This window comes from Herpailurus yagouaroundi, unplaced genomic scaffold (assembly GCF_014898765.1).
Source record: "Herpailurus yagouaroundi ecotype Mexico unplaced genomic scaffold, PumYag 28, whole genome shotgun sequence".
Classification (NCBI taxonomy): domain Eukaryota; kingdom Metazoa; phylum Chordata; class Mammalia; order Carnivora; family Felidae; genus Herpailurus; species Herpailurus yagouaroundi.
The window spans coordinates 76,616,480-76,637,556 of NW_024412376.1; the positions used below are offsets into that span (position 1 = coordinate 76,616,480).

At 38.3% G+C, this 21,077-nt stretch overlaps 1 protein-coding gene across 18 annotated transcripts in view; it reads left to right on the forward strand.

The window, feature by feature from the left end:
- Positions 1 to 21,077, forward strand: part of COL25A1 (collagen type XXV alpha 1 chain) — a 470,156-nt gene that overhangs the window by 369,493 nt on the left and 79,586 nt on the right. For all 18 annotated transcript variants that reach the window (XM_040476457.1, XM_040476443.1, XM_040476447.1 and 15 more), the window contains 3 exons: positions 13,999 to 14,052; positions 16,164 to 16,190; positions 18,836 to 18,880. In XM_040476457.1, the coding sequence (XP_040332391.1) occupies positions 13,999 to 14,052; positions 16,164 to 16,190; positions 18,836 to 18,880 (126 nt within the window). The remainder of the gene's footprint in view (positions 1 to 13,998; positions 14,053 to 16,163; positions 16,191 to 18,835; positions 18,881 to 21,077) is intronic.

Consider the following 21,077-nt stretch of genomic DNA (forward strand, 5'->3'; position numbering starts at 1 on the left):
CAAAATGTAGCTTAAGATTGTTTTTTCTTACTCCATGGGATTTAACCTAAAACTTTGCGAATGAAATTTCTGTTAATGCTAGTCATTATCTAATATTTACTATATCATCTTTAGGAAAATAAAGTGCAAAAACTATGAGTCCCTTTCATTGAAATAGCAGATCATTGAGACAGTAAAAAAAAAAAAAAAGCTGGAAATAGAGCAATAATTCTGTACTTAAGCATATGAAATGTGTTTTGGATCTCTATAATTTGTTTTTCTAAGAAAAGAGCTTACAATGATATAATTTTTTAAAGCACCTAAATGTTCTCAAACTGTCTTAAGAAAATATTTTTTCCTACATCACAATTTCATTTTTCCAAAGAAGTACTTTTGTTGCTCAGAAAATAGTTTTCAGATGATTAATGAAGATCTGATTTCTAAGCCATCAGAAATACAACAAATAACAACTATAAGATAGAAAGATTTTTTCCTTATAAAAAAGAAAGAAAAGTAAACTGTTTTAAGAATATATTTTGTTTGTTTTCCATCCATTCAGATTGACAAAACTGGTGATTGGCTTTGGCCAATAAACTTGGTAGTGAGTTGTTGTTTTTTTACACTATTTCCCTTCAAATATTGGCACTGTAACTGCTAATCTAAATATTTCCTATTTTTGTAATGTCTTCCAGTTATTCAGATTGTATTAGGAGAAAGGACTTACATAAGCAGGAACATGGCATTAAACCCTAATCTAGCTCTTTCTGGCATCACAATCCACAAAGGGCTCCCAAGTATCCTTCTGTGAAATGTGTGGTAGGAAAAAGTGTGGACTCTGCAGTCAGAGAGAGAATGCTTCAGATCCTCATCTTCATTTGGACAAGTTACATAATGTTTCTAAGGCTTGGGTGTAAAATGTAAACACAGACCTTGCAGTATTAACCAGATAATGTCCCTAAAGTGAACGTGATGTTATAGAAGCTCAGTGCATGTTATCAAGTATCTATAGTAGCAGTAGCAGGAGTAGGAGTAGGATTGTGCTATAAGAATTTCAACAAATGAGTCCTAGGTTTATCCTCCAGCAGGGAGCAGAAGCCAGCTGAATCATGATAGGAAGAATATGAATATGTAAACAGACCCAGGAAGGTAAAATCTTTGTCCCCCGGCTCTCTCTCCACTCACCTGCCCAGGAGCGCTGTCCTGGCAGCAGGATGCCCTGTGCGTTCACCTCATGTGCAGCCTTTCAAAGACCCTTTTCCTGTCGGGGCTCAAGGCAGTTTCATTTGTAAAATGAGAGCTGTACTAATTTGTTTCTAAGTCTCTAAGAGATAAAGTCACCCGTGTCTCATTTCCAATTCAACCAGCTTCTAGCATTCTCTGTTCCCAATTCTGCAAGCTGTTGTTTCCATAATTTAGATTTGTTGCCAGCAGCCAAAGTAGTTGGGGCACAGTTAATACTAAGTCTCACCTAAAAACATGAAATGTTATCCTCTTCTCAGCTAATCATATTGGACACAAAAATTTTGTAATTCTCAAGAATAGATCTTGTTGGTTAAAGGTATAATTAACATTTTGTTTGTGGTCCAATATTCATTATCCCTGTGTCTCTGTCTCTGTCTCTCTCTCTCTCTCTCATACATACACACACCCACATGCATATATGAAGACATGTATATCTGAACATTTCCAAATTAAACCCTACTCCTCAGATATACTGGAGAAGTGGGAGATTTTAAAAATAATTTGGTAGTAGAACTGTCTTTTAAACTGAAGAATCCTTTGACAAAATAAATTGCTGTCTATAATTTTTGTATATGTATGTGTGTGTGTATCAGAACTTTTTAAATCTCAGCTTTTATTAGGTGTTATTATAACCCTATATTTTTTACCCTTTCCATATTTTCACATTAATTGGCACTCATAAAAACAAATCATCATAATGACAGTTTACTTGCATAACAATCAGTGCCCAGCACTGTGCAAATGCCATCAAAGAGGAGATCTAGGGACAAAGACAGAGTACTTTAAAAATCTAATTGGTGCAGTTAACACCCTTGTCTGTTTGTTACTATGAAAATAATGATAAAGATTTTCAGGATTAAAAACCAATGGTTTTGTTTAAGCAAGCTAGAATTTTTCTCAGGCCCCAGATTCCTAGAGATCATTTCCAAAACAAAAGACAAACATCAGAAGATCTTGTTCACGTATTTTTCAAATATTTTCTAGAATTTATTATTTTTGAAACTTCAATACATAATATAAATAAAAAATGATGTTAGCGTATCATCTACGAATCTATCTCAGATAGCTATGTGATTTTTAAGGAACATTAAATTTTAATTAGTTTATAGTTATGGTATTTAGAGTTCCTTTTCATCTCTTATCCATGGGTCTCACAGTTCTTCACTGACATTAATCCTCACAGCATACTTCTAATGGCATTTTTATTGTAAGTATATTTAGAGAGCAGATAAATTGAAGCTCTCAGACTTCCAAAGGTCAAGTCATTTATTCAAGTCTATTAAGTGGGCTATTCAATGAACTCAGTATTTTTTATTCTTGATTCACTTACTTTAACAACTAAATACACTCTTTTCTTTGGCTGCCTTGGATCTAACATTAGATAGTCTGAATTAAATTCCTGAAGAATTTGAATATATTATGTTCTGTTTGTTTTCTGGTTGGTTAGCTTAAGATTTTTCTATCACAGAATTTACTCAGTTATCCATTATCCAATACAGTTGTGACTTTCCAATTTTAGACTTTAAGAAAAGATATTCAGAGTAAATGAAATAAGTGATTTCTGATTCCAGATTAATGAATAATTCAGGGAAAGTATCTTACAGCAATTCAATCATGTTGCAGGTTAAAGTTGAGACAAATTATTTTTATTAATTTTTCTATTTCCTACAGTTAGCAATTATGTACCTTAGAATTCTAAGAACGCATGACTTTTTTCTCTAGTAATTATAACAATAGGATGCATCCTTTCTTCTTAAAGAAATATCATCATTTTCCTATTACAGGACATCCCAAGTAGTCAAATCACTTCATCCCTGAATGTGGTTCGTACATTCTCAGGCATTTTTATATATAAGCTTACTCTTAAAGAGACTTTTCATTCAATTTTACTTGTTAAATGGAACAAACAGTGTTTCTATTCTTTATGTAATTAACTTTGAGTTCCTTTAAAGAGGAGTGATAAGTTAGTTATAAGAGGTAGTTTAATGTTGACTTGAAATAAATCAAGTGTAGTAAAGATTTTTTAAAACGACTTTCCCCCTGACTTCTTTTCGGCATGTTACTTTAGAATTTGATAATAATTATCATTCTACTAAATTCTGTTATTCCACTAAAATATTGGGAGAGGGGAGGAACAAAACGTGAGGGATGGGATTCCTAGGAAAAGGGGTGTAAGAGAAGGCAAGCTGCTCACAGGCTGTTGCAAAACAAACAATAAAGCAAACGTGTTTGAATTATGATATCATCAAGTCCACTTATTTTCCATTTTAATTGAAAAGAGTATGTTTTGTAGAAAGGATCACAAAAATGCCGATTTACTAGATCTGATTCACTTGCATACATAATCTGGGAAAGCTTTTTTTTTTTTTTTTTTAAACTTCCCATAAATGTATCTACAGATTCACTTGCTGATTTTTTCAATCATCCGTTCAGCCCTTACTCCTAAGTGCCAGGCACCATCTGAGCACTGACATTAAAGCTGTCTCTGCCATCATGGAATTTGCACCCTAACTGGGGATGGGGACATTGAATGAACAGTTACACTAAAAAACGGTTACATTGCAGTATGAATGTGGCATAGTAGCATAGGGCAGCCCGGCCTAGTGCATAGGGCCAACTAATGCTTCTCTGAATAGGTAAGTGACTATAAGTGAGACCTAACAGGTGAGCGATGTTTGGCAAGGGGAGAGAAACTACCTCTATGGTGCAGTACTTACAAATTAAATTGCAGACCACCTTGGTCTTAGAATTTGGTTTCTAAAACACTGTATGATCAACTACTGTGGGGCTTTTGTGTTCATCATGGTCCACCTTCTTTCCAAGCTTATGACCTTTAAAATATTAAATCAATGTAAGTCACAAAGCCTGTTCTTGTGTCATAAGCTCTGACCTCTAAACGATTCTCTGGATTTTGGAAACTTGTATTAAAAATAAGGCTGCAATGAAATAACGTATTGTGACAATCCTAACAGGTTAGCATCTACCCAATTCCATCTATTTGATACAAGCCCACATTGTCAAATGGATAGTAACCATTTTCCAGCTGTGAGATAGCATCAGTGGGATTAATTTATGAGAAATCGAATTTCTTTCAGGATTCCCTTCTCTGCCTTCTCGCCTAATGCAGACAACACAAGCATGCAGTTTATAGTAAATACTAACATGTATTCAGCATTTACTGTCAGGCACTGTCCCTGGTGTTGTGTGCAGAATAGCTCACTTATTCCTCAAAGCAATACTATGAAGGGAGAACTAGCATTTTCTCCTCTTTATTAATGAGGAAATGGGAGCGCAGAAAGGATAAATATTTTGTCCAGAGTTACCGAGGTGTTTGTGATGGAGTTCAGCATCAAAACCAGACAGTCTGATCTGACTGCACAAGACTCTGGTTCCACCATTGAGAATGAGGATCTTAAATTCAGAATATCTCAGCTCTGCAATTCAGTATTTGTATGACCTTGGGCAAGTTACCTACCTTCTCTGAACCTTAGTGTCTTCGTTTATCAAATGAAGATTATAATATTTACCTCAAAATTTAATCAGAAAAAATAAAGTAATAAATGTAACTTTTAAAAAATATGTTAAATATTTTTAAATAAAATATTAAATAAGGACAGACTATGTTCCTCTCTGTTTTAGGGGCATTAATAACTCCATGACTCAGAAGTCTCCTGGGTGTATAAGCAAATGTTAGTAAGAACTATTATTTCTTTCTACGACTCTTCGAAGGACTTTAGAATTTTTCCAGTTGGACATAACCACTTAACATTTCTATTAATAATTAGACACATTCTCTTCCCAAGAAAAAAAAGGGAATTTATCACTCAAACTATACATAGATCATTAAGAACTATGCTTTAGGAAAGAAGAAATTAGCTGGGTTTTAAAACTTTAAAAAACGGATATATTATTGAAGGCACATTATGTTGCAAGTCCTAGAATACTTAACAGAACTACTTTTGAAAAACAAAGGTGTTCCTTGGTCAGAGAACTTGAAAGTCTGGCACTGATGAGGGATTCAGCTTTGCTTTGCTCTGACAACTAAACCTTATCACCGAGAATCCAGATTCTTTCCTGTCTTCGCCCCGGCCTCCTGGCTGCGGCCTTCACCCTAGCGCCTGCTCTCCCCTTGATTGCTGGGTGGCTGCTAGTCACGCCTGGGGATTCATTCTTTCCTACCAACATGCAGAGCGTGAATGAGTGTTTTCCCCCAAACATCCCACAAAACTTTGGAGTTTCTGTGTAAGTGGGCACACAGAGGTCATGGCCTCTCCCTCCTTCCCTGCCTATGAAAATGCCAGACGCTGATTAGCTACTACCACTGCGATTTCTTTTCTAGCCGTCCCAGTTCCATGGGAAGTTGCAAGAATTGTCACTAATTGTCTAAGTTAGGAGAGATTTGTGTTAACACAAGGAAGCGGAACAGCTATACTATATCTGATTTATCCCAGTGCTAAGAAACCCTTCCACTTCACACAACCCCCTTTATCCTATTTTGATTATTTCTTCCCCAAACAGAAGACTTTGTTCTTAATCTTTTTTTCCCCATGAAAGTACACACGGTGAATAATTTTATATATATGGAAAAGACAACCCTATGTGGCACCGTGCTCTCTGGCTGGTGTTTGCTCATTTTGGTACCTTTTGTAAGTTATTTCAAAATGAAATGCTGGATGGTGTTTCCTTTAGACCCAGGCAAGCAGTGATTTTCATCTTGCCTGTTCTGTTCTTCCTGTGTGACCCTCCCCACAGTGTGAGGGGTCCACAGGGCCAAGGAGGCATGCCTACTCAAAGCCCAATCTCCCCACTTCTGAATCCTGTCCCAGGCACCTACGACCCAGGAATTCCTGCCCCAACTGTCCTGATTCTACTTTCAATGCCTGTATTGGTCTCTTCTCCAGGTCCATATTCCCATGAGTAACCACAAACTGGTGTGTGCACACCAGAACCTGTGTATGACCTTGGAGCAGCTATCGATAGGGAGCTGTGGGCAAAGCTTGCAGGCTGTGATATTCACACACAACCCCCAGGCCCTTGCTGGTGAATAATAGGACTAGGGTTGAGAAGAGAAGGGAGGATATTAGCCCTGTGGGGTCATCCATGTGTACTTCTGCCCAAACCTGACCTTCAAATCTTAGGGGTGTGCTCAAGGCACGTGATTTTCATTTATGTAAATTTCACCCAAAATAATACAACTTGGCTGTTTTCTGTGAGCACTAAATTCTTAGCTATCTCTTTGCATCCGGATTTCTTTGTTCAAATTGTATTTTGTACATTTATGTCTACATTAGCAGTACAAAAACTAAAAAGTCACTAGCAGACTTATTTCTGAAATAGTCCATACCATAATATTATTGCCATGTTTACTTATTTTACAGTTTTAGACATTTGTATTTATTTATTTTTTTAAATAAAGTTTATTTACTTATTTTGAGAGAGAGAGAGAGAGATAGAACACAAACAGAGGAGGGGCAGAGAGAGAGAGGGAGAGAGAGAATCCCAAGCAGGCTCCACACTGTCAGCACAGAGCCCGATGTGGGGCTCCATGCCCAGAACCCTGAGATCATGACCTGAGCCGAAATCAAGAGTCAGATGCTTAATGGACTAAGCCACCCAGGTGCCCCATAGACATCTGTACTGTTTTTAAAAAGCATAATGAATGTTTGGTTACTAGGTTTAGTTTAGTTATGACTTTAATCACTTTAAGACCCATTTCAGGAAATTTTCTGAAATAGAATGTTTTCATTAAGCTGCTAGCTGATAGACCTGTCAACTTTCTACTCATTAGTATTCGTATTACCAATGTGGACAAGAGAGATTCTAATTTTAGGAAGTGATTTTGCTGATTAGATAAACAAGACAGAGCCCTCTACAGGACACATAACCAAACCCACCCAGGTTTTCTGGGTGTTCTTTGACCAAGTTACAAAGCTTCCTCTGCCTTTGCTCAAGAAGGAGGAAAAGAATTAGAGACTGAGCATGCAAGCAGAAGCCTTTTAGAAACTTCTAAATCATTTTACATTAGAGAGAGTGAAGCTGAATGCACAGGGTGGTCTAGGAAGGAGGAAAGGAAGGAGGAAGGTGAGATGGAAAGGGGAGATGAAGAAACCAGCCAGATGAGGAAAACCACCTGCTCTGTGATGTGACACCTTCCCAGGAACACCAGATATTCAATCCTGAACTCACAAAAGGCCTGAGGAGAGTAGGGTTCTGGAGGGAACTGGTGAAGAAAACTGACTAAATCCATCTGAACTGGTCTGGGGCAAAACAGAGATGAACCCCAGCAGAAGGGTCATGGGGAGCCTATCACGACTTCCTTCACCTGTGAAATCGGGCCTGGAGCCAAGTTTAATCAGGTGTCTGAGGAATAAGGAATCACCAGGTGACATCCGTAGTCCAACAACAACAACAACAACAAATAATAATAATAATAATAATATGTGGGTATCATGATTTCAAGAAAATTTTCTTTTTTTTTTTTTTAATTTTTTTAACCTTCATTTATTTTTGAGACAGAGGGAGACAGAGCATGAATGGGGGAGGGTCAGAGAGAGGGAGACACAGAATCTGAAACCGGCTCCAGGCTCTGAGCTGTCAGGATAGAGCCCGACGCGGGGCTCGAACTCACGGACTGTGAGATCACGACCTGAGCTGAAGTCGGACACTTAACCGACCGAGCCACCCAGGCGCCCCAAGAAAATTTTCTAAGTAAATGAGGTACCTCGTTTACCTGAGGTAAATGACCACACATACAAGCTCCGAAAGAATCTCGTGGGAACTTTGGACGACATGATAATTCATGGAACCAGCACTGCACCAGCTACTGCTCACCCTCCATTTGAGGCACAGGGGTGCACGAAGGAGCAGAGAGAAGAATATATGGAAATACATAGAAGGGCCAGTCTCTGTACCCACAGGCAGAACTGTGGCAGCCTTTGGTGCTCTAGGCACCTTTCCTCTGACAGAGTACTGGAAGAGCTCAGGAACATGAGCCCCTTGGAAGCCATGAAAGTTCTGCTCATTCAAGGCATCCTGCCCCTCACAGGACTCCTTCCCCCAATGCACCCCACCCTTCACTTACCCCAGGCTGTTCCTTTGCTCTTCAGTTTTGATGTTTCAGACTAACCTACATGACTGGAGAGGTCACTGTTGGGTTAACATCTCTCCCATCTTTTTCCTGGGTCCCCTTCTCTTTTCCCACCATTGCCTGCCTCGCTGTAGCTGAGACAAAGAGCCATGTCTTGCCACCATGCTTACGGGTTTTTCCAGTTTCCTAGAAGAGAAGTCTTGCTGTCTCACTCTCTCCCCAGGCCTATAAGCTGCACATCTTAATGTGGGCTTGATGTGTTTGCTTCTCCTGTATTCATTCCTTTCTCCAACATATATGTACTGAACAATTATTGTGTTTAAGGTACCATTTCCAGGCAGTGTCGAAAGAGGAATGAACAAAATAGAGCAAGTTCATATTTTAGGGTGGTGAGGGGGTGGGGCGGGAAATAGGGTCACCAAATAGTATACAGGATACCCAGTTAAATTTGACTTTCAGATAAACAACCCCTAATTTCTAATACGACTGTGTCCCGTTCAGTGTTTGGAATATGCGTAAGTTGAAAATTGTGGTGTTTATCTGAAATTTAAATTTGAGTAGACGTCCTGTATTTTCTTTCTGAAACGCGGCATTCCTAGTAGGGGAGACAGATTTGAAACCTAACGAGTATACCTGGTGTGATAATTACTGCAACAAAGAGAATAAAGTCAGACAGTGGGCCTAGGAAGCGGTGGTGGTGCCATGGTGTTGAGGTATCCAGGCAACCCCTGTGATGGGAGACATTTGAGCCGAGGCTGAAGGAGGTGACAGGTGTACAGAATGACACATGACTTTTCTAGAACATTAAAAACATTTAAAGATCGGGGCTTTCTCTCTGTCCAAAAAATAAATAAAAAACGTTGAAAAAAAAATTAAAAAAAAAAAATGGGGCGCCTGGGTGGCGCAGTCGGTTAAGCGTCCGACTTCAGCCAGGTCACGATCTCGCGGTCCGTGAGTTCGAGCCCCGCGTCAGACTCTGGGCTGATGGCTCAGAGCCTGGAGCCTGTTTCCAATTCTGTGTCTCCCTCTCTCTCTGCCCCTCCCCCGTTCATGCTCTGTCTCTCTCTGTCCAAAAAATAAATAAAAAACGTTGAAAAAAAAATTAAAAAAAAAAAGATCGGGGCTAGAACTTTTATGCTATAGTATCGTGCTGTAAAATGCTATGTTTCTATAAATTTCAAAATCTGTAGGTCATTTTGTATCCACCTTCGCCCAAGTTTGTGTTCATACTCATTTGTCATTAGGAAACTAGAGTAGAAAACTAAACTAGAGTAAACTAGAGAGAAAAAATAGGAGTGGAGAGGGGCGCCTGGGTGGCTCAGTCGGGTAAGCGTCTGACTTCAGCTCAGGTCATGATCTCGCAGTTTGTGAGTTTGAGCCCCACGTCGGGCTCTGTGCTGACAGCTCAGAGCCTGCAGCCTGCTTCAGATTCTGTGTCTCCCTCTCTCTCTGCCCCTCCCCTGCTCATGTTCTGTCTCAAAAATAAATAAAAACATTTTTAAAAAATTAAAAAAAAATAGGAGTGGAGAGCAGAAACCCCATTTTCTTGACTTTTCCCCAAACGGTTATATCTAAATTTATTTACTTTAAAGAAAGAGAGAGAGAGCACAAGCAGGGGAGGGCAGAGAGACTGAGAGACAGAACCCAAAGGTGCTCCGCACCATCAGTGCAGAGCCCGATGTGGGGCTCAAACTTCTGAACCATGACATCATGACCTGAGCTGAGATCAAGAGTCGGACACTTAATGGACTGCGCCACCCAGGCACCCCTTCCCCAAACAGTTGTATCTAAAAGTCCCTGTTGGGTGTCTCACTACTTTCAAAGAATCCTCCTCTACCGAGTGCTATGTACCCAGTTGCTGCCAAAGCCATTGAGACCCTGAAGCCTTATATAAGGGACAGCCACTTCGCACCATGACTGCCTGCAGAAGGGGACTAAATGTTCTGCTCACCCCTCAAGCCTTCGAGATCTCTCTATGCACTGTGACAGTCAACAAGAAAGGTCCAGTACACTTCAGTGTTTCATATGGGTTATCAGTGACCATTAGTCTTTATTTTACTGCCTGTGCACACCAACACCCCCACCTCAGAAGTAGGAGGACGGCCTTAAGACTGATGCTATGTTCGCAGCATAAGGAGAGTCAGTGATATTATATCACTGTGACTGTTGTATGCTGGCAGATCGTAGCTACGCTTATGTGAGCATAGCATGACCTATAGAGAAGTTGAATGACTATGTTGTACATCTGAAACTAATATGATATTGTGTGTTGACTGTACTCAAATAAAAGTTAAAAAATAAATTAAAAAAATAAGCCTGAGGAAGAGCTAAAAATCCCAGAAAAAAAAAAAAAAAAAGACCAATGCCATGTTCTGATCAGAATAATTCTTTCCACCCATTACTGGTCCACATTCTTTGTACTTATTTTCCTCTTCTGTTTGGATGAGTTCTTTTTGAAAATGCAGTACTTAAACAAAATCAGTTTTGACAAGTGAATGTAAAATTATATTATGCTGAAAATTTTAAGCTACAGCTCATTGTAAATTCCCACTGCCAGAATAGAAAACAATTGCCATCAGGTAAGCAATGTTATCACTAAATGACCTACTTCCCTTTAACACTCAGTCTCATAAGACAACTGCATTCCTTTCTTTCAGTATTCTTTCGAGTTGACCCTGATTAGCAGCACCTGAAATAATCGTAGGAGTCTTGAGTGATGTCTTACATTAGGGTTATAAAGAGCATTGGTTTGAGAGAGAGAGTGAGAGAGAGAAGGGAAGGAAGGAAGAAAGAAAGAAAAAGTAGCAAGCGAGCTTTCACAAAAGTTGTATAAAACTTTCATAAAAGTTGAACCCAACTTTTAGCTCAAATACACATGTTGTCATTTGGGAGTAATACATTGGGAATAGCTTTAGAATTTAAAATATAATAGAGAAAACTTTATCATCCTACCTGAAGTTAAGATGTTAGCTTCTGGTTTTTGTTATCACTCTCTTTGGAATGTCCTTCAGTATTTGTGAAATGCATTCAGAAATAGAGAGATACAGGGGTGCCTAGGTGGCTCAGTCGGTTAAGTGTCTGACTTCAGCTCTGGTCATGCTCTCACGGTTTGCGGGCTCGAGCCTCACATCCAGCTCTTTGCTGACAGCGCAGACATATTTATAGAGGTGTTTGTTTTAGTTTATCTTTAATAACGAAAATTAGAAACAACCTAAGTATTCAACTATTTGGGACAGATCAAACATATGATCGCACCTGACTTTGATGGATGATAAACTGTTCATAAGACAATCATGAATACTATGTGAAAACAAATATGTGGTATTAAATAATAAAAAAAATAAGAACATCAAACCATGTAATAAGCTTACAAATGCTTGAAAATATGTAAGCATAAATAAAAAAGACTGGAAGGAAACAGGACAAAATGAAAACAATTTTGATTGAATTGGGTGCATAGCGTGATGGAATTATAGGTGCATTATTATTTTAACAATATATAAAATTTTTAAAAAGAGATCAAGTTTTAGTCCCTCAGTGTTCATATGTTAAGGAGGATGTTAAGCAGATACCTAAGCAACATCTCTCTTCCTTGCTTCAAAAATCTCAGCATGTGTTTTGTTCAGTTCCAGGGGCTTAACTACTTTTTTTTATTATTATTCTGGCTACCGTGGTTATTCTTTGAAAGGCTAAACAAAGTTCATATTGTTTCCTGGCAGCTTCTCTTATTTGCATTAAACCATGAGTTATGGTATTAGTGCATCCTGTTGTCAATTCTTTGAAGAAAGCAGACTTGATAACTCATCTTCTGTTACATAGTAAATGATAGTCCTCTTTCAGGGTGTATTTTATTTCCAAGTTCTTACTCTTTGCCACGTACAAATAACCAGTCAAGATTTTCCTATAATGGTCATTGCTCTTCTGTCAACATTTTTGCCGTTTATCCAAGGAAAGTGCAAGAGTTACAATTATATTGTAACTTTATATACAAAGCAGAAGTTCTTCCAGGAAGTTATGACTTTAGTAAAATATTTTTTGCTCTTCGAAAAGGATAAATAGGCTTCCTATTATTAGTTTATCTGGGAGGTTTACACAACTCCTCTTTATAGAAGTTATAGTTAAGTCAGGTTTCTATACATTCTGTAAGATCATTTATAACTGAGGAATATAAACCAATGATCATGAGGATAGAAATACTCCTTTGCATCCTCTCCCAATTTCTAAATACTTTCATTCATTCAGGAATGCATCATATTAAGAGCACAACCTCTTAAGCTAGATCATTTGAGTTCAAATCTTGGCTACAGTCGTGTAAACCTAGAAGTTACTTAACCTCTCTGTGCCTTAGTTTCTTCATCTGTTTCATAGAGATAAGGTAGTACTTACCTCATAGAAATTTGTGAGAATAAGTTGATAAATGTAAAATTCCTGGCACTTAAAATGGTACTATTATTACTAATGTACATGTTTGTGAAGCTGAGAGCACAAATACAAAAATGGCACAAATTCTGCTCTCCAGGTGCCATAGAAAACTCACTTAAAAATCAACTAAGTCTGCAGGGAACCTAAAACTGCTCTAAAAATAGTGTTGTTGTTGTTGTTGTTTTTAAATCAAGTGACAACTTTACTACCTTCAGTGGAAAGAAGAAAGCTATCCCACTGTTGGAGCACACAGTAAAGAGCTTTGGGAATGGTTGTAAGTGAAAATGAAATTCTAGTTGATCTGACTTTGAGCCACATGGAAGCATTGAGAGCCAGAGTGTCTTACCTTTGCTTCTGGGCATTTTATGGACTTGTCCTCTTTAGAAAGCAGTTGCTGGTTCAGAGCCCATGAAACTGGTAGACAACCTCTTCTTTCTTTTTCTTTTTTTTATTTAAAAAAATTTCTTTTAAGTTTATTTATTTGGAGAGAGGAAGAGAATCCCAAGCAGGCTTCGCAGTGTCAGCTGACAGTGTGGAGCCTGATGCAGGGCTTGAACTCACAAACTGCAAAGATCATGACCTGAGCCAAAGTCAAACGCTCAACCAACTGAGCCATCCAGGCACCCCTACAACCTCTTACTTCTAAAAGGGGAAACTTTTCTGACCTAGTAACCACCATCTTTTTCCCAAATGCCTATTTATTACTCAATATGACAATGAGAACCACAGTTCTAAATGTTTTATTCTAATTATTTTTTACAGTGAAATTGAGAAACCAAAACCATTTTTACTTTTCACTCTGTGTCAAATGTGTCTAATTTTGCAGGTGTTCAAAGATGTGTGTGTGCATTCAGCTTTAGACTGATTAAGTCTCATAATAATTTCGTTTTTAGGTTTCTGAGCTGATGAACCACTTAAAAGTTCTCCATCAGGAGAGATTATGTTTTCATATATCTTTAACTCATTCCACAAATGTTTATTTATTGCCTACAAGGTACCCAACATCATGCTAGATACTCATTTCCGTTGGTAAGTTGCTTCAGCTTTCTTAATGAAGAAAAGACTGAACCAAGGAAATTAACATGTTTTATTCTTGGTCCTGAGCACAGAGAATTTTGGACCAAATGAGCTAACTTGTATTTACATTAGTAGTCACTTTTTTTTCTCCCTACTTCTAGAGCACTGCTGGATAGCTATATCCTTTACTGATCTATATAATGTATGGATTTTGTCTATTTTATTTAATAGTATCTATTTTTTATTATGAGGGTGAGCCTGGGTTGCCTGGAACAGTAGGACAAAATGGAATACCAGGGCCAAAGGTTAGTACAAATAAAACCAAGCAGAATCATTTGAGACATGAGTTTTCATTCAACTGTAAACTGGAACTTTTTTTTTTAATATCCCACTGATTTTACTCGGATGGAATATTTGTCAATAGTAAAATATGCTGCAGTATAGAACTTTGTGACTAGTGACTAAATTATGTTTGTGACTCTCATTACCATTAAAAATGCAGAAAAACAAATAGAATAAGATTGTCAGAATCTTTATTCTGAGATACTTCAATAACATGAGAAGAAGCCCGTGTTTCAAATATGCCTGTTGTCATTTTGCTATTTAGTGAGCATATTAAAATGTAGGCCATGTCCATACTGCCTAAAGTGTGCATAATATTTACAAGGCTTACTAAAGATGATTTCACAGTGATACTGTGGCCTTTCTTCAATATTTGGTCACCTCCAACACTTACAGAACATAACCAGTTAATCAAACAAAAAGTAGAATAAAGATGTGGCATGTGTGAGAGTTTTTTGAAATTTTTTTTTTTTTTTAAGTAATCTCTACACCCGACATGGGGCTCAAACTCAACAATCCTGAGATCAAGAGTCACACGCTCCACTGACTGAGCCAGCCAGGCAACCCCACGATGTGACACGTTTGAACTTTTAAAATGGATGTAGTCTGAATTACTAAATGGGGAAAAAATGTAATGAGGATTTTGGGGGGTTGAAAATTTTCTTTATTTTTTGAAGAACAAATGAATCTGTTAAATATAAAACGATTGGTGACAGTTCAGTTTAAACCAAACAGGCAGACAAATCCCAAATCCTTTGATGAGTGAGCATCCCTTGAAGTACATAACTAATGTCTAATCCCGTCAGCTGTGCTGGTGTGTATCCGTACCCACAGATGCCTGTCAGCTGATTTTACAGATCACATTGCTATTGACAGGCGCCTAGGACAGACCTAAAATTTATAGACCTGTCCTTTGTCTTGCAGCAAATATTCCTTCTGGGACTACAGCCATTCTCCTGTCTTCTCCCCTTTCTTGCTTCATGCTAAAAAGCCAAATGATAAGAGTTAATGCTTAATGCACGTTCTCAGTACTGTTCTTCTGTTGCCTAGCAACCATCAGGATGGATGTTGAGCAGTGAAAGGTGGCCAGAAATCTGGAAAGCCAAAGGGTCAGGCTGAGTCCCAGCAAATGAGAAGAGTCTTGCCTCTAAATTGATTTCGAGTGGCTTTTAGTTTAGAAAATACACAATAATCACCTGAAACCATTTTTTAATGGTTTTATCTGATGCAATTTTATCTGATGGCAGTTTTATCTGATGGCAAAATTTACTGATGCTTTTTTCATAAGAGGAATATTATCATAATGTGTATGATTTATTTTAGAATTTTCCCACTCCATCACCTATGCCTTCCTGGGTAAAGTAAAAATAAGGATTCTCTTCAAAGCACAATTTAGCATTTTAGTCCTCATACTGTCCAGGAAATAATTTTGAATAAAGACATTCTCCTGAACTCACTTCAACTCTGCTCCATTCTAGTAGTTTTCCTGAAGGTACCAACTCCTCCTAAAATACTCCTGATTTGGATCATGCTAGTTACCAGCAGGTTAAAGGGAGTTCATGACACCGTGAGGAGGTCCAAGTTTAGGACTGTGTTTATGATCACGTTTGAAGAAGATAGATTGGGGAACTACACAGACCCTAGACCCCTGCAATAATCCAGACACTGGGGGCTCCTTTGAGCAGAAGACCACGAAAGGATGTGTTGGCTCCCCTTATTGATTCTGAGTTTGGGCAGGTTAAAACTTGAAAACGAAGAAGCCGCTCAAGACATTAAATTGCCACCACACTGGTCTTAATGCCCCCAAAGCTGGCTTCTGGAAGATAATCTTAAATATCTTTCTTTAGTCCTTTAAAAACAAAGAATTAAGATTACATTTGATATTGATATCTATGCCCAATTCTTCAAGGAACTCATCTTACTATTTGTTTTCAATACAGCAATTCTATATTGCCAAAATAGAAAATGTCACATATAATTTGCTTAGTATATTCAATATCTCAATTTGTTTGGTGTTGTTTAATTGGGTGTTTTATAATTTAATGTGTCACTCAATCTTTGTTCTTTTGCTCAGGGAGAACCTGGAGATCGAGGAGAAAAGGTGAGAATGATTCTGCCTGTAATTATCTTTTTTCCTCCCTAAAGAGAGACTAAACCGAACTTATTTAAGTATGGATGGCTAGGTAGCAATAGATATAGATACATAAAGATAGACATAACAACCACTGTTCTTGTCAAACTGTTAATTAGTAGAAGGAGAGAATAGTGTAGTTCTTATGTTTGGACAGAGATTTGGGTAAAATCGTTTAAAGAAATGGAAGGAAAGGGAGCAAATTTAAACATTCTATGTCAAGCTTTTAAATGGTTTTCAAAAATCCCTAGGCCTGCAACATTTGTTTTGCCTACTTGCTAACACCACTCCAATACTTTTCTAAGCATCCACATCTCTCCCTACTGCTTCTTAGGTCACTAAGTTAAGGGGATACAGATGTTTACCTGCAACAAATATACTGGGAATTGCCCCACAAAGAATTCCTATAAAAAATAAAAAAGAGAAACAAAAGGAGAAGAATGCCATATGTTAAATTTCTCACAGTCGTCCTTCCTGACTACTTTTGCGGGCGTCCTGATTATTTTTAGACTCCCCATGCATATTGTGGTGCTAATTTTCCTGGTTTTCATGCTATTTACTTTAATAGTGTTTGAGAAATGTGCTGTCTGCGTAGGAAGCTACCAAGATACTACATCTGATCCGGTATTTCTGACAAATTAATACTATCACCTCTAATCACCAAAGTAGTTAGTACATCTAAAGATCCAACAAACTTCTTGAGTATAACTGTATTATTTGGCACTGTAAAACAAAAATTAAAAAGAGATTTATTTAAATGGAAGGAGAGCAAACCAGAGGGGAGAACTCACTCAGACCCCTTCATTTCGTGACCACTCGGAGCCATTCTTCCTAATAAGAAAGTTTGTTGTGTCTGTTTTGCTTTTTAATAAAGGGATTGCCATGCAATCTTTTTTTTTTTTTTTAATTTTTTTTTTCAAAGTTTATTTATTTTTGGGACAGAGAGAGACAGAGCATGAACAGGCGAGGGGCAGAGAGAGAGGGAGACACAGAATCAGAAACAGGCTCCAGGCTCTGAGCCATCAGCCCAGAGCCCGACGCGGGGCTCGAACTCACGGACCGTGAGATCGTGACCTGGTTGAAGTCGGACGCTTAACCGACTGCGCCACCCAGGCGCCCCGCCATGCAATCTTTTTAAAAGTATGCTAGTAGGCTGCCTATCAAAGGTCTCTCATAATAGATTATCAGTACATTTATTTGGCATCCAACCAGTTTATTGTAATTAACTTGAAATTAATTAATCATCAGCTGACTCTGTTGTGTAGAAATTAAGGAGGGAAAAGAAGGAGAGCCAGCGCCGTTCCGGGGATTCATCAGATAGAGGGGTTCCGGCTTGAGGGCCCGTGTGGGGTGTTCGGCACCACAGACAAATGCCTGAGCAGTTAGCTTCATACATGTTTGAAACAAGAAAAGAAAATGGAGAGAAAAAAGTAAAAGTCTCTCTCCCCTACATCTCTTCTCTCTCCCTTGGAAACCATCATCAATACTTACCTCTTATTTAAAGGAAACTTTTAAATGATGGAAAAGTGACCTAATACGAAGCTAAACAAAAGGGCATTCCAGCCTGTGGAATCTAGCAACAATAATGCATTGTTATTGCTAAGGGCTATCATTAGCAGCCCATGGTGTGTCCCCTACTGTCCTAGTTGCTTTACACACAGCATATTGTTTATTTCTTCTAATCCCATAAAGCATTCTTGCTCTTACGTCGTTACACATGTGAAACGTGATGTAGGGAGAATTTCATTTGCCCGGTAGGTGCTGGAGCTGGGCTCAGTCTTTCTGGCGTCAACGTCCATGATGTTTCCACTATAACATGCTGTAAGACTTAAATTAAAGAATTCGGCATTGAAGGAATCAAAGCATGGATAATGAGTGAAGGACTTTTTTTTTTCTTCTAATGCATTGCTTCGTGGCGGAAAGGAGATGTCAGTGAGGGAAGAAGCACAGGAAATCTCAAAAATAAGCAAGAAAGCATAAAGTCTCCAATTTATTTTATTGTAATTATAAAAGAGAGAGTTTTCAAATAAAATCGAAAAAATTCATTTCACAAATGCAAAACACAGAAGTGCAGATAAAATAATCTGTCCACAGGTTTTGAGGGGTGTGTCATGCATTTTGAAGCCTTGGAGATTTGACTTGAGCTGAACCTGAAGACAGAGTAGGATTTACACAGAGAGAAGGGAAAGGGGAGGGCAGGAACCCAGGTGGCAGGAATGGCAGGAGGAAGGAGACAGAGGTGGTAAGGCATGTGGCATATTGAGGGAATGGTCAGGAAAAAGGCTTTCTTACAGTGGCTCTTTGAGTAGAGGAGAAAAGAGATAGAGTGAAGGAGGCTTTAAGAACAGCATGAGCTATTAGAAGTCAGAGAAAGTACTGCTTTCTGTTGATATCACAGAGTAGTTGGAAACAATTCAGCTGTGTTCATTGCAATAAATTTTACGTGGACCCGTTGGTATCAGGCAACTGCTTAAGTCAAAATGTGTCAGTTCTACAGAATATTCTCAAGAGATTTTAATATATAGTGCATATGAAAGCAAGCTTAAAATAATGAAAACTATCCTGTGTGTAATGTCACCAATATATTTAACATATATCCCGTTTTCCCCCCTTAGGGAGATGCTGGAGAGAGTGGCCCCAAAGGTGACACAGGCGAAAAGGTACAGTTTGTGAAATATGAAAGGGTATGTGTATGAGCAAGAAATCTATTCCATGTATGTGAAAACAGAAGATTTTGAGTGAGGAAAGAGACTGATAGCTTAATATGGTAAGGTGAGAGGTAATTCTATGAGTTTGGAAAACATTTAAATATCCAATTTATGGGGTGCCTGGGTGGCGCAGTCGGTTGAGCGTCCGACTTCAGCCAGGTCAGGATCTCGCGGTCCGTGAGTTCGAGCCCCGCGTCAGGTTCTGGGCTGATGGCTCAGAGCCTGGAGCCTGTTTCCGATTCTGTGTCTCCCTCTCTCTCTGCCCGTCCCCCGTTCATGCTCTGTCTCTCTCTGTCCCAAAAATAAATAAACGTTGAAAAAAAAATTTTTTTTTAAATAAATATCCAATTTATAAAGATGATCATTCCCCAAGCTCTTAGCTACAAATTTAAATATTAAAAAAATTTTTTTTAATATTTATGTTTGAGAAAGAGAGAGAGGCAGACTGCAAGCAGGGGAGGGGCAGAGAGAGAGGGAGAGACGAAATCGGAAGCAGGCTCCAGGCTCTGAGCTGTCAGCCCATAGCCCGATGCGGGGCTCAAACCCACAAACTCTGAGATCATGACCTGAGCCAAAGTCGGATGCTTAACTGACTGAGTCACCCAGGCACCCCATAAATATGTTTAAAATAAAATGGGATGTCACAAATTCTAGATAATGTATAGCTAGGTTTCTAGTAATATGGCTTCCATGGAATAAAACCATTTATTCATGTGTAAATGAGGCACTACTCCCTTGATATTCAGAGATATAAAAATACAGTTTCTAGGGGCGCCTGGGTGGCTCAGTTGGTTAAGCATCCGACTTTGTCTCAGGTCATGATCTCACGGTTTGTGAGTTCGAGCCCCATGTCAGGTTCTGTGCTGACAGCTCAGAGCCTGGAGCCTGCTTTGGATTTTGTGTCTCCCCTTCTCTCTGTCCCTCCCATGCTCATGCTCCGCGTCTCTGTTTCTTAATAATAAATAAACATTAAAAAGATGTTTTTAAATAAAATAAAGTTTCTAAAGTGATTCCATTTGTTGCAATTTGGTTAGAGAACAGGTCACAGGATTGGGATGAGATTTAAAAGTTTGAAAGTAAATGTCATTTGATTACAGCCTCTAATGCAGTCTTGAAAATTTGCCTCAACTTGAAATCTACTAAATTCAGATATTTTGTCAGCCTTCTCATTCACTTTTCTCATCTTTTAAACCATTATTAGTGTTTATATTACAGTGGTCTTGTGGTTCATCTTCCATCCTCTTTTCATACTGCTCTCCCCGTCTATCATTATAGCTTTTGCTTGGATTCATACTTTATAGACATCTCTGATATAGGAAGGGCCTTTTATTTCACTTGTGCTGTATGCTAAGAATTAAGAAAAGAACTTTTAAGAAACTGAAAATAAAATGGTCAGATTTTAATTAAAATCAAGCAAAGTAATTGAATGATTAAAAAAAGATTTATTCATTTAGGCTCACATTGGAGAATAAAAATATTTCACTTTGAAAATTATTACAGTGCAGATGGTTAATGGTTAGTCATAAAAACATACTCATAAAATAAAGAGAAATTTATCTTTCTCATTCTTATAAATATTAATATAAATATGGCATGGATGATGGTAGGAATGAATTAATGTCACCAAGTAGCAATTATGTTTGTGTTCAAGGAGCAGTCCAGAAATTAGAGTCGACCCTCAGTTTCTTATAGACCAAGGTTTCTCACCTTCAGCATTATTGACATGTTGGGCTAGATAATTCTTTCTCGTGGGGGGCGTTAGATATTTAACAGCATTCCTGGCCTGTGCCCACTAGATACCAGTAGTTGTGGCAACCAAACCTATCTCTAGACATTGCCAAATGTCCCTGAGGGACAAAATCACTTCTAGTTGAGAAGCACTGCTATAGACCCCTTTTATATACCTGTCAAATTTAATTATCATGCGGCAATAAAATATGGCATGAATATGTTTAATACTTAATAAGACCAATGATATACCTTGATGACTCTCAAAGTCAGCGTTTCAACCCCCAGAAATATAAACCTGGATATTATATTTAACTTTTTTGTTTATACTCAAAACCAGAGGTCATCAAGCCTTTCCTGTAAAGGGCCAGAATATAAATATTTTAGGTTTTCTGGGCTTTGTGGTCTCTGTCACACTACT